The 15,010-nt window shown below is 37.9% G+C and overlaps 1 protein-coding gene across 1 annotated transcript in view; it reads left to right on the top strand.

The window, feature by feature from the left end:
* clca1.1 (chloride channel accessory 1 gene 1) overlaps positions 1-4,833 on the top strand; it is a 29,774-nt gene extending 24,941 nt beyond the window's left edge. Inside the window, 4 exon segments of the mRNA NM_001197200.1 lie at positions 106-376; positions 2,825-2,989; positions 3,309-3,539; positions 3,911-4,833. Of these exon segments, the coding sequence (NP_001184129.1) occupies positions 106-376; positions 2,825-2,989; positions 3,309-3,539; positions 3,911-4,362 (1,119 nt within the window). The 3' untranslated portion in view covers positions 4,363-4,833.
* The last annotated feature ends 10,177 nt before the right edge of the window (positions 4,834-15,010 follow it).

Below are 15,010 nucleotides of genomic sequence, written 5' to 3'. Positions count from 1 at the left end.
CTTACTGTTTTAGAGATAGGACATGACTTGTGAAATTGTAAACATCATATCAGGTGTTTTCCAGGATTATGCATTTTCACTGTTTTATCATTGTTGTTTTACTAGAGAGGAGCTTGGCAGTACAACCTGTGCAATACTCACACAGCAAATCAGGCCATAGGCTTTGTGGTGACATCTACAGCAGCGGATGAAAATGTACCTCCAATTACAGTGAATGCTCATATGAATCAAAATACAAATAACTTGAAAGAGCCAATGGTTGTCTATGCATCAGTAAATCAAGGACTATTGCCTGTCATAGGCGCCAATGTAACAGCCATTATTGAGCCAGTAAATGGAAATCCAGTCACTTTAGAACTCTGGGACAACGGAGCAGGTAATGTAAATCTCAAAGCCACATGTACGTGTGTATTGTTCTGACACATTAAATTTGGTGTACAATTGTGCACTGACACTTAGGGGCAGATTTATCAACATTCGGATTTAAGTGGATTCGGATTTAAGTGGATTCGGATTTTTTATACCACAAATAAACTAATTTCCACTAAACCATGAATGCTTAGTCATTTATTTAAATATCTGAACTGAAAAAGCATAACTAAATTAAAATGCACAACAAAAAGAACACGAAAACCACACATTTTTCATGGTTTTCCTATGAATCTTTGTGGACTACGCCCCCCCAAAAAAACTATTAAGCCTCTTAAGCTACAAATTAAATAAAGGATGTTACAATTTGCCTAGGACAGATCCAATTGGCTTCTATATGACCTCTACAGCTTTTAGCTGCTTTTAGTTTTGTCTTTTTTTTCATGGTTATTTTCTCTTAACAAATCATACATTTTTTGAGTTTTAAATAGTAAAATCCATGAGTTTTAAAATGATAAAAATACAAGCGTAAGTAAATGGGCAGCACAATGGCACAGTGGGTAGCACTTCTGCCTTGCACGGCTGGTACTTTATAGTATTAGTCAATAACTAGTTATCAATGTCTTTCATAATCCTACGCTATGTATAATTTAGTATAATGTCTTGCAATAATATTTGTGCAGTATGGAGGATATGGCCTGCTTGTAATACATGTGATATTCTAACTTAAATACCTGCTGGCTTCTAACTTACAATCAATTTAAAAAAAAGACTGGGATAACAGAGATGATCTGGGAAAGAAAGGTACAGAAAGTGCTGTAACAAAGGTAGCAATGGTGAACAAAAGAAAAAGTATCAACTAGAAAAAGGGAAATTTGGAAAACAATGAGGGCTCATGTATGTGTGAGTTATTCAGGTGAAAAGGTTGAGGATAGCAGGCAAGTTAGGTGCAAGTGAACAGTAAGGGGGAGATTTACTAAGGCACGAACGCTCCGAATGCGTTTTTTTTGCGACAATTTCGTTGCCATCGCGACTTTTTCGTATCTTCCGCAAATTTTTCATCGCTGCAGAGTGCCATTTATTCCTTTAGGAGGCTTCCAAAATCATGCACAGAAGGATCAAATTCGGAAAGGTTTTCCCGCCGTTTACGATCGTTCAATACGAAAAAGTCGCGATCTTCAGAAATTATCGTATCCAATCCAAATTTTTCCCATTCGGGATTCGAACTCGTGTTTTAATGAATCGGCCCCTAAGTGTACAATTTTTATTATTATTAACATTTATTTATAAAGCGCCAACATATTCCGCAGCGCTGTACAATAAGTGGGTTTCATACATTGGACATACAGAGTAATATATAAAGCAGTCAATAACCGATACAAGAGGTGAAGAAAGCCCTGCCCAAAAGAGCTTACAATCTACAAGACAATGAGGGTAATAGTAGTAGGGTCCAGAAATAAACAGAAGGAAGGTTTTTGGTACAGAAAAGACCCCTGCATTAGAAAGCCAAGTTGTGTTTTTCTTTTCTTACAGCCAAAACATGGTAAGTTTCAGTAAGCGGGAACTGTGAGGACACAATCACTGGTTCTGTAAAGAGGCAGAAGACTGAATTGCTAATAATGTAACCATTCTGGCTGTATATTAGGCAACAAGTTAATTATAGGTCAGGCTGCACGTCTCCACTAAGCCAGAAACAGTGGTTAGATGCCCATTTATGAGCCATGAGATATTTTCTTTCTGAGGACTCTTCACATGGAAGTATGAATTCTCTAGTCTCCCTTTTTCTTAAGCTTGGGTCCTAAATGATTCAGAACTACAATTTCACTACAATTAGTATGCCCTGTCCTTTAATTCTATGTTGAAAAAATGCTAGTTATAAAAAAGCAGCTGGGAATCCAATCCAAGGTTAAGAAACAGTGCTTTAGCCTCTAGCAGAATGCTTCAGGAAAATATGAATGTGTTTATCTCATACATGTAACATTTAGCTGCACTTTAAATAAATATGTGTGTGTGTACTGTGCATTTATGTATAGGTACATTACATTTGCCTCGATTTGCCTTGATAAAATTCTTCAATCTACTTAGATAAGTAAGATAAGATAAATGCTTCTTAGATAAGATAAGTTCTATGGGTCAGGAACCTCCATCCTCCTGTGTCTTATAACATGTCTCTTAATCAGTATGTCTGTTTATTTTCATTTGATGCAATGTTTTGCTACTTGTTTGCACTATAACTGTACTCTAACAATATACAGTGCTAGGTACAGTATATAGTAGTACTATATAAATAAATAGAAACATCCATTTACAAAATTGGATTCCTACATTCTTATCTATACCTCATTCCTTGCTTGATATTTTGTAGCCCAAAAGCCAAGATCACACAATTAAAACCCTGTTTATTTATATCTTCACACACAATGTACAAAGTAATTTTTGTCTTTGCTCTTTCAAGGTGCTGATATTGTAAGAAACGATGGAATCTACTCAAGATATTACACAGCATTTCAAGGAAATGGAAGATATGGTTTAAAAGTGCGAGTGGAAAACAGCAACAAAAAAAGCCGACTGGCACTGCCAAGGGGCCGAGCTCTTTATATTCCCGGTTATTTGGAGAATGGTAATGAGAACTTTTTTTTATTGATTTCCCTAATGAACAATACTATTTTTTAATTTCTCTATGTATTCTCTGAAATTTTGGATTTGCACATGTAACTTTTAAAGGGTATAACAGTTTTTTAAAAAGGTGCAAGAATTTGGATGTTGAATGTTATATTCTAGAGCAAATATATTAGCACTTATGTATTGTGATTCTCATAAAGAGCTTATTACTGCCATTTTTCTACAGGATGTTGCACTCAAAATCAAATCTTTTACTGATGTTTTACAAAATCATTTTGCTGAAAACATTTTCAGAATTCTTTGTCTTTTTTCTTTAGGGCAGATAACATTGAACCCATCACGACCAGTTATTAATGATGAGGACCTTAATCTGGGGGAATTCAGCAGAACAGCTTCCGGTGGCTCTTTTGTAGTATCTAATTTACCTTCAGGTCCTCAGCCAGACTTATATAAACCTGAGAAAGTAACTGACTTGGAGGCAAAAATAGAAGAGGGTACAGTTGTGTTGACCTGGACAGCAACTGGGGATGACCTGGACCAGGGAACTGGTATGTAACTGGATTTCTTATATTTTTTTAAAAACTGTATTTTAAGGACAAGGAAAGGCAATTGATAGTTATGAATATTGGGCATTGTGAATTGAGTATCTATAGTATAACTCACTAAGGCTAATTTATCAACACTGGGCAAATTTGCCCACGAACAGTAATCCATAAAAAACAATTATTGACCCCTTTTTTAAAGCCGCTGCAGGTAGAATAATTAATGCAATGGTTGCTTTGAGTTATTCATTCTCTATTTTTTCTAAAACCAGAAGCAACAGAACAGGAACATCTGTTACTGAGTTCTGTTTCTTTACACAGCAGAAACATTCATTTATTAATATGACTGGAGGTTTAATCAAATTTCCATATTTCAGTTTCAGGATACGACTTTAGAATGAGCACAAATCCCAGTGAGCTCAGGAACAATTTTGACAATTCTATAGCAGTCAACACTTCCAGTCTAACACCACAGATCGCTGGATCCAGTGAATCATTTACATTTGTTCCAGATGAGATAACAATAGAAAATGGCACCATCCTTTATTTTGCTCTCATTGCTTTTGATAAAGTTGCACAGAAATCAGATCTGTCAAACATAGCACAAGCGGCTCTGCTTATTCCTCCAACTCCTGCTCCTACTACAGTTCCTACTACAGTTCCTAATACAGTTCCACCCTCAAATGGCAGTTCTGGGAGCCTGGACATAACATCCCTGTCGCTGATAGTTTGTTCATCTGTCATTGTTATTTGTATTATTATAAGCATTACTGTGTGTGCTGTGAGATGCTGTGACAAGAAGAAACATAACCCAGAAATGAAACTGTAAACAAAATACAGTATTACAGAAAATAACATTTGGCAATATTAAACACAAAAGATGAATTAATAAATGAATAGCTACTATTGCAGCCAGAGCCAGGCTTTGTTCACTCATTTTATACACCAAGAAGGCGGTTATATTGCAAAGGGTCGGTAGTGCCTCTCCTACATTGGACTTCTGGTGGCAAATGGTTAATGGTTCTCTGCAATTGATTAAGTTAACTTATGAGGAATATGTAAATTGGGCAAAAGTTGACAAAATTAAGGGACCTTGGTATGACCCAGCCATCTTGCCTTATTATGCTCGAAATAAGGCAGTATCACCACTCAGTGGAATTCAAGGGAATCTATGCCGATTGTGCGAATCTCATGTTGATTTTGTTGTGTATTAGTGCAATTGTACCATTCAAATTGATGCAATGCATGTATGTATGGTTTTATGTAACAAAAAAATAAAATACCTTTAGAAAAAAGTCTACATGCTTTAGATTGCATTGGCTTCTGTGGAACAAGGTGGTATATTGCCTCTTTATAAATGAATATGCAGGTTATCCAGTTAGAAGACCAGCAATAAAAGGTACAGCCTTTGGACTTTCACAGAGAACAGTGGCAAAGATAAGGCATAATAAAACAGGGGCAATGGTGGAGGAAAAGACCCAATTCTCTGCTGTGTAACTAATCACTGCAGGATACAACAGAGAAAGAGTTAGGAATAAACTGATCAGATATCAGTGAAAGACTTAAGTAGATCAATTTATCAAGTTCTATCCACTAGAAAGAACATTGAAAAGGAAGATTATATGGTTGTGCTCTGATATATAAGGCCCTTTGGACTTCAAGTGAAAATGACATGTTGAAAGGGAATGTCTATTTTATGACCAGATGAGCTATCTTTCATTGTGTTCAGAGATGCATGAGTATCTATGCTGCACAGCAAATAGAAACCTTGAATACAAGTTTCCCATGAGTTTTGCAGACTTTATTTTGTGCACCTATTTTTAGCATCTGTAAATGCCTTACAGAATATATGATACTATGCACTGGAACTATTTTAATGGTACCTCGTGGTGTTCCTTGATTTGGATGATTATAGACAGAATGTCTTCAAAGTTCAGACAGGAGTAAGCCTTTGTCAGTGAAAGCTACTGTATCTCCAGATGATACATGGCTTACTGTCACTCAGGAATGTGTTGGCATAGTTTTATTGTAGTATATTTTCATCAAGCCCATTTATTACATTGGGTCCTTTAAATGGGACAGTAATACCAAAAAATGAAAATGTATCATTACCATACACTGGTAAATGCTGTGTGTTTGCTTCAGAAAAAAGGAGAAAAGGCACAGGTTACATAACTGATAACAGATAAGCTCTGTAGAATACAAGAGCTCCTCAATTTGTGCCGCCCTAGGCCCGGGCCTATATGGCCTTGCCACAAATCGGGGCCTGGTAATCTACTATGTAACCTGTGCCTTTCCTCCTTTTTTCAATTTCAATGGCTGCCCTCATGGCTACACAGCAGCTTTGTAATAAATTATAGTAGGGTTTCTGAGGCAAACACATAGCTTTTACCAGTGCAGGGCAATCGGTGCATAATATATTAATTACTTTTATACACTTTCATTTTTTGGTGTTACTGTTCTTTTAAAAAGCTATATTTTAATCTTTCTCATCATGTAGACAGGAAAGTTCATTATATACCATTCTCTGACTCAACCAATTATAAAACATTGTTACTGCTTCATGAGCATGACTAAATCGTGTAGTGTGCATGTGTAGTTTCCAAAAGCAACCAACCAGTAGTTAGTTCTGAACACTATTTAATACACAAATTTAGAAAATGAAATCAAAGATCTGATTAGTTCCTACTGGAAAATGCACTTGTGTAATATTGTACCTATGTCAGTAAATCAGTGCTCTTAACACATTTAATAACAGCGCCTTCATAAAATATTACCATCAAATAATGGTTGTATTTGGGCTAAAAGCAAACCAAAGTGCTTTGGGGTAAAGCATCACAAAATCCGCTGAATCCATCAAAAACCAGCACAAACCAGCACAATGAAAATTCCATGGATATTGTAGTATAAATGAGTTTGCAGCTATGGGTTTAGTTTGGTTTATACAGCTCTGAATAATAGAAAAGCAAGTTCTAACTTGATGGCAGAGCTGAGCTGTATTCAGGGCCTAACAATAAAACAGAACCATCACATAATTTTAGTGACAGGGTCAGTGATCCGAAATCCGGATAGCATCTTCAGTTGCTGGTTGGAATTAGGCAGAAAGTAAAAAGTATGCTAAAGTAGCTTTTTCTAAATTATAGAAGTGAATGAAAAGGTGACATTCCCCTGTAAATCATTGTACAGTAGTTGTACAGATTGTATTTCTGTAAGCAATGTATATATTATAAGATAACTGTACTCCTGGTAAGTTCCTGCAGGTTTGTGCTACTTGCAGTGTAATATTTCATATTAATATGAAATATAATACAGGTATGGGATCTCTTATCTGGAAACCCGTTATCCAGAAAGTTCGAATTACGGAAAGGCAATCTCCCATAGACTCCATTATAAGCAAATAATTCTATTTTTTGAAAATGATTTCCTTTTTCTCTGTATTAATAAAACTGTACCTTGTACTTGATCCCAACTAAGATATAATTAGTCCTTATTGGGGGCAAAACAATCCTATTGGGTTCATTCAATATTTAAATGATTTTTAGCAGACTTAAGTTATGGAGATCCAAATTCCCAAATATCCCTTATCCGGAAAACCCCAGGTCCCATGCATTCTGGATAACAGGTCCAATACCTGTATTCATAAAGGCACTTTATGAATACAAAGGCAGGTTGAAGGATCAGTATACAGAATAAACTAGTGTATATATTTCCAGTTCTAAGCTGGATTACAATGGTAATATTTAATTTGAGATATTAAAAGTTTATGTTGAACATATCCTTAATATTGCTTCCCTCTCTTTCCTACCATGTCTGTTTTTAAATCATATGCCCAGGACAGGAGTACCAGCCAGGGATATCAGGTAAGTGATTGCAATCACTGGGGTGCCTAACATTTGGAACCCCAAATTAAAAACATTAGAGCCTTATTGCCGTGCGCGTTTTGGGTACTACCACCCAAAGGCCTGTGTCCCATATGGGAGCTCTTTAAAGGAAAAGTAACACTAAAAAATTCATTTCATTTGAAATAGGGCGATACAGCGATGCAGGGCCAAATCCACCATGCGTTGATCGACTCCTTCCTATACAGAAGAAAGGCTAGGATCGATCAATCGATCGTCGCATAGAGGATTCTGCCCTGCATCGCCTTATCGTCCTATTTCAAATGACCGGAAGCCAAGTTTTAGCAGGTATTTTCTAATAAAGCATTCAAAATAATAAATGGTGTGCAGAATAGGGCAATTATTGGGGCAGGGTAGAATTGATTTTTTACTTAAAAAATTTTAGTGTTACTTTTCCTTTAATGCAATTTGTGTGCTATCGCCATCTTGTGGTTACATTTAAAACAAGAAATAACATATTTTAAAGACCATAGAACAATATATTTCAAAAAAGTCCATCAACACATGTGACATAACAAGGCAATATGTAACTTGGGCTGCACTTTCTTCCCCAGGTCCCAGTGGAACCTGCAGTTGTACTTGTTGAAGTTATAGCTGTTGCTCTGTGGCCAAGTCTTCCTGCTCTGCCAATATAAATTTTAGAGGAATATGTTAATTAAAAGGCCAGATTGAAACACTTATTACTATGTCAACCATTCACATTGCCAGGGCTGCTTAAGAAATGTATGGAACTTTAAACAGGTCTGGTCTGGGGGGTGGGTAGTGGTATTTTTGAAAAAAGGGAATCAGGTGCTTCTCCTTTCCGTGTGATAATGACAAGGTCTTATAAATTATAGGGATTGTTACCTTAATTGTTGAGAAAGTTTAGATCTTCTGTACCCACTGAAGCCTATGGTTAAGGGTTTTTCCTGAAACACGCCTGGCTGTTTGCTTCACAGTAGCCACACATGTTTTTATACTTAACGCAATAAAGGACTTTTTTTTTTTAGAAGAAGGAGTGTGGATTTTTCTTGTTTTACTGTATTATAGCAGCTATGGAGAGCGGCATGTAAATGGACCTGCATCCATCTTCAGCTTTTTTCCCTGTACATTGTGGCCGCACAGAGCTACTGTTTTATTTTCCCACTGAAGTTAGTACTTTCATGGTGTTAAAGGAGACATATTGCATCATATTCATTTTTTGGTAATATGTTCCCCTTTTAGTAAAATGTGGTTTTAAAAACGTTTTACCTGCTAAAAATTTAATTATAATAAAGCTGCAGAGAGATCCTTGCTCCCCTGCGTCTAAGCTGAAATGAGGACTGGGTGTGCCCTCTCATTCTGCCTCAGGGAGTGCAGGACAGAATGGCACAGCGGTGGGCAGATAGAGGTGATCATCAGGGCTGGCTGGCAGGCGAGTGGCTGAGGGTGCGAATCTGTGTGCAAGCAAATACAGACTGCAGTAAACTAAGGTAAGTCTATCCCAGCTGTCAATCATATATCGCCATCCACGTCCCTATGCCTTAGGGATAGAGGCAGAGCAGACAGTTACCTTCACTTTCTATTCAGCATCCACTTTCCCCCTTCCTCTTCACCATCTAAATGTGTAGCCAGTGTATGTGTATGTGGGCATCAGGTCCTCCATTCTGGCACATAAACTAGAATTTGGGGCGATACAAAGTTTGTCTTAAAGGAAAGTCAAAATCTATTAAGCACACTATTAAATAGTACTACTATTGCTATGTAAAAACGCTATATTTCTGGCTTGCCTAATGAAAGATTTACAGAGATACACACACCACTTGCTTGCCGCTTGCCTCTCCCCACCTTGCCTCTCCCCCTACCAGCACCGGCTTGCCGGCTGTCTTCTGTGCCACTGCCGCTTCTGTTCTGTGCCACTGCCGCCATGGCAACCGGACGCTAGGGGGGGTGCGCATGCGCCGCCTACAGTCCCAAGTCGCCAAGTCTGGGAAGGTGCGTTGCATTATGGGAATCTTCTCTACCCAGCTCAGCGTTTTTTCTAACTGTTTGGCTTCAGATCTTCTGAATGGGAGAAATATGGGGAGACTTAAGGGCACTATTGAGAGAACTGAAGGTATGCCTGCAGCTTGAGATTAACTCTTTACTTCTCCTTTAATTACAATATCCACAAAATGGCACCTGCCTGCTTGCCATGATTGTATAATTCCAAGACTGGAGGAAACAAGATTTATATTATTTAAATAGTGTAAGTGAATTTGACAAACACAATAGAAAAGAATTTGAAATTATTTTTTTAGTATGACAAATCCCCTTTAACATAGCATTTAACACAGATGTCTACTCCCATGGGTATAGACCCAAAGGATAGACTGAGATCTATTGCTGTTTGCTGTGTGTAATGGAATGCATAACAATCCACTAACCTCCTTGGGATGTATGTTTAAATTAGGTACACGGGACAAAAATAATGGAAAAATGGAGGTTCTGCCATTAACACCAATCAGCAAAGCTGGAGTTATAATCTCACGTTTCCCAGTCCCAATCTGTTCTCACAGAAGCAGATATCAACCCTGAATGCAAATGAAATAAATATTTCCAACTATATGGTTTCCCTATGTACTTGTCACTTCAGGACACGGTGAGTAATATTGCTGTAATTTAATGTCATTTACTGTTATAATACATGTTAATGTTTAGTGAATGAATATTATTTTATTCCACTACAATAAATCCTTATGATTCTGCATCACGTGAAACTGGGACCTTGCAGTCTCATAAGACTAGTAATATCAGCAGGATGAAGGCCCCTTTGCTGAATGAATATAATTTAGTTAAAATAGATTTTACTTTTCATAACTATTCTAGGACAGCTACAAAATTCGAGAGAAATTCAGATTCATGACAGGTATTGTTTAAGAACTTCAGATTAACAGACAGACAGAAAATATTTTTCACTCAAACTCAAGTTGCATTGCATTGAATACATTTTAAATGGCTGTTTGAAAATGAAAATATGAATCCTTGTGAAACCATCAATCTTCCCCTATTAACAAGTCTAAAACACTTACTCAGGCCACCTGAAAGTGGATAATTGTGCTTTCTTTTTGTGTCTGGGTCTTCATAAAGCACCTACCTGACCCTCCCTCAACCCTCCCACCTGCTCATGTCCCCCGCTCCCCGGCCTCTTGCACTGGGTATATAAGAGATCGGTTGGGTAGGGCCCTCCGGGGCCTATGACCCTGCTTCCACTATAGTTACGCCACTGCTCCTGCTCCAGTATACAAAACTTCTACTTTTATCAGAATGTGACATTATGGCTATTTCTGTATAAGCAACTCCACTACGATGTGCATGGAGAAGTAAAGTTTTACCAGATCAAGATAAAACATCTAAATGTAATTTGTGTAAGTGACAAAGGGCACAAGAAACACCACAGACAAGGGTAAGGCTGTGAGTCATGGGGCTGTCCATTATAAGTTATTTTATGGTTCCTCAAGCAGCGTTTCCTGCTTCCTTCTGTGTCTTCTGTCATGTTTCATTTTTGTTGTTGTGGTGTTTGTTCCCCCTGTCTGCTATTAATATATTGTAATAAAATGTACATTCTGCTATCATTCAGAGCGCAATTTCTGCCACAGTTCACCATAATGCAACTTTTTTCCCCACAATTTAATGCTCAAATTGGACATTTTTATGAATTGGACACAAGTGCGCTCAAATTTGAGCTCAAATTTTGAATCTGCACGTGATTCTATGGGCACAAGTCTCCTGCATGTATTGACACTGCATGTAGTGGGAACCCTGGATTTTCCATCACATTCAGGGTGGTTCCCTTGTGTCAATAGGTGCACAGGCTTACAATTCATAAGAACATACTAGATGAGTACAATGGGGCCCAAACAAGTGTTAAGAGCATGTTTAGGTGCAAACACCTTATAAATGTCATCAATATGTGCAATAATTGTGTTTATTATTGTGCAACTGCTATTGCGGCTGCATTTGTAAATGAGCCCTTGTTTTCTGGATGCTTATGATTTAAAATAATTTATATAGTGCTACACGAATGCATTAACTGAAATCTCTACTCCAATTCAATATTTCCAGGATAGCTGTAGATGTTTCTTGTCAGACTGACGCAAAAACGTAGGACTAATATACATTATTTACATTGGTGGGCAGATATATATATGATAGTGATTTTATTACATAATGATCTCACTTGTTTATATTTTAAAATAATGCCTAACCTCATAGTTTAAATCTTCCATTCCCTTAACCAGTTTAGTTGCAGTCTCTGCACTCTCTCCAGCTCATTAATATCCTTCTTAAGGACTGGAGCCCAAAACTGCGCTGCATACTCAATGTGAGGCCTTACCAGGGACCTATAAAGGGGCAAAATTCATCCCTTAAAGGAAAAATAAAGTCAAAGTCACTTGGGGGTGCCAAAATGTTAGGCACCCCCAAGTGACTTTGACCGCCTACCTTTTACCCCGGGCTGGTGCCCCTGTGAGGAAGGAACAGCACCAGCCCGGGGTAGCTGCCGGCGCTTCCTTTTCCTGATTCGCTGCGCGCGCATGCGCAGTAGAGTGAAAAGCCGAACTTTAAATGTTAAAGTCGGCTTTTCACTCTACTGCGCATGCGCCCACCGCTGGCACTCAGGAAAAGGAAGCGAGGAAGACGGAAGCGCTGCGCTCCAGGTGCCCCGGGCTGGTGCTGTTTTCTCCTAACAGGGGCACCAGCCCGGGGTACAAGGTAAGCGGTTAAAGTCACTTGGGGGTGCCTAACATTTTGGCACCCCCAAGTGACTTTGACTTTCGTTTCCCTTTAAGTCACTGCCTTTTTTATACAAGACAGCACTTTATTTGCTTTAGTAGCCACAGAATGACACTGCCTGGAACCTTGTCTTTTATCTTACATACTCCCAAATTGCATGTTGAAACAAAAGAGACAAAGTCCTATTTCTTTATTACATTCTTGGCTGTAGCATGGGTTTGATTTCTGCATTCCTAACTGATCCTAACTATATTTAATCTCTTCCTTGTTTTTTTTTTTCTTTCTTTTTCCTTTTTGAACAGTTTGAGTCCAAACTGTATGTTTATTACATGTATTGGTCCTGTTATCTAGAATGCTTGGGACCTGGGGTTTCCTGGATAAGGAGTTTTTCTATCATTTGGATCACAATACCTAAAGCCTAGTAACAAATCATTTAAACATTAAATAATCCCCAAATGATTTTTTTCCTTTCAATAAGCCATTCATTATATCATGTACAAGGCACTTTTTTATAATAACAGAGAAAAAGGAAGTGATTTAAAAAAAAATGAATTATTTGATTGAAATGGAATCTATGGCAGATGGTCTTCCTGTAATTCAGAGCTTTCTGTGTAATGGGTTTCTCGATAACAGATTCTATGTAGTATCTAACCATATACTAGGAGCATGATAAAGCTCTCTAACTATGGCTAACTGATATACAGATGTTTCCAGAACTGTGTGTGTATAATATTTTATGTATATTTTCATAATTTAAAATGATATTTGCATTTGAGAATTTTACTTTGCAGTATTAAAGCTGTCAGGGAGGTTTATGTCTACACTACCTTTTCTGCGAATACCATTTATTGCATTCTTATAATCTTTGTTTAGTTCAACGTCTTCAGTTCTTGCCTTATTATACTTTGCTCTGCCTTTAGTTCCATTCCTCATTCAGGCTCAGTTTTACTGTAAAGTAAATGGTGCCACAGGGTCCCCTTGGATAACAATGCACAAACAACTTTTTTTTTGTAATACTTGTTTTATAGTTTTCCTGTAAATGTCAGGAATATTTAACCCATGGTGCCTCTTCAGCAAGAAGGTCAGAACATTCTGAATTTCCTATTTTTTCCACTTATTCTGGAGCTCATGGTCCCCTCCTCTTATCCCCAACACTGAAAACCTTAAGGTTCTTGACTAGAAAATATATTTAAATATATAATACAAATATATATATAATACAAATTCTATTTACAAATGGGGTCAGTTACCGACAAAAAGGCAGTGTGCAAAGTGCAAAACACTATCAGTGCTGCAGTTTACAGGGAATCTTGAAGACAGATAATATATGTTTGAAATGAACAGCAAAGGAAGTACTTCTCTGTAAATCAACTGACGGTATATAAAAAAGCATTTAGATTTCAGTTTGGGTCATAGGGCCACTGTGCTATTTTCCATGGCCAGAATCCCTATACCTAATTAATATACAATCCATACCCCTAGTAGAACATTTCACAAGGACCATCCAAAGTTACATAGGGTTGAACCATCATAACCTTCCTCCTGTACATGAAAATGAGCCAACCTATGATGCAGGTTGCTAAAGCACATGTATCTTGTACTGGGTGGCATGCTCAGTATCTGTTGTGCTCTAGACCTGGAGAAGGTGGACTATGCTAGATTATTTAAAAAAGTAAAGTAGCCTTCACTGGGTTTACTCTACTGCACATGCATGAACAGAGATTTTTGCAAGAGATGCCAAATAAATAAAACATTTGGAACTCCAAATAAAACCATGTACATGAATGTTCTTGCCTGCCAACTCAGCTTGTGCAAACAGAGCCCCCTGAATGCATATTATGTGTTATGTGAGAACCTTTAACAGTTCAAAAACCCTAGAAAGTCATATTTTAGAAAATCCAAAATGGGAAATCCAACATGGGAAAATATGTCTTTATTTCCAAACTATCAAACTGCAAAGCGATACAAAAACATGTAAGAACAGTAAAGAACATTCCAAAAAGCATACAAAATATCAGATTGTGTCTGCTGTTTGGAGGTGGGCTGTGTGCAGATTGTTCGCAGGGCTGTCATAACAGCACCCTTGACTCATTGCCAAGGGGGCTGCCATTACTCTAAATTCTTTGCACTGGTGCCAAAAGCAGACAGTAAAGGGGGAATACCTGCAACTGCAAAAAAATGTATCAGATAAGACCTTGGCAGTTAGAGCTTTTGCCTACAAGCATGTAGGATGTGCTTGGCAGAGGGTTAAATGATTTGCAATTCAATCCCATTTTCTTTTTATTTACATTTTACACAGTATCCCAACTATTTTGGAAATGCATTTGTAACAGATATTGTTTGATTTTAAGCCATCCTTCTGAGGGCCCACAGACGCAGGAAATCAGTAGCAGTGAGGACAATCCAACTGCATGAAGCGTTACTTTCTATTCCTTCCTTACAGTATTTGTACAGCAGTAACTGAAATTGCAGCCAATAATGTAATTCTGTAAAATGAGTAAGGATAGTAGCAGGCATATACAGTAGTGTTTGAATCTGACCGTTTTTGCCTTCCCACTGCGCAAACTCACGTTAAGTACTTTCTTTACTTATTAATGTTATGGTAAAGGAAAGCCCTGGAGCTATAAGCACAGGGGCTGCATGACAAGGGATCCGAATAACCAGCAGCCAGATTACACTGGTTTATGTTTAGAGATTGGCAGAACCAGGTGCAACTGTGATTAGGTGAGAAGGAAAGAGTTAAGGCAGGAGAAAGCCGTCCTGGGGGGCGGAGAAAGAGAGGGATGTGATGTCAGAAAAGAACTCACTTCCTTATCTTCTGAGCAGGTAGAAACATCCCACCAACCC

The sequence above is a fragment of the Xenopus tropicalis genome, chromosome 4, assembly GCF_000004195.4.
Source record: "Xenopus tropicalis strain Nigerian chromosome 4, UCB_Xtro_10.0, whole genome shotgun sequence".
NCBI lineage: Eukaryota > Metazoa > Chordata > Amphibia > Anura > Pipidae > Xenopus > Xenopus tropicalis.
This window is presented reverse-complemented; position numbering and strand designations above follow the sequence as displayed.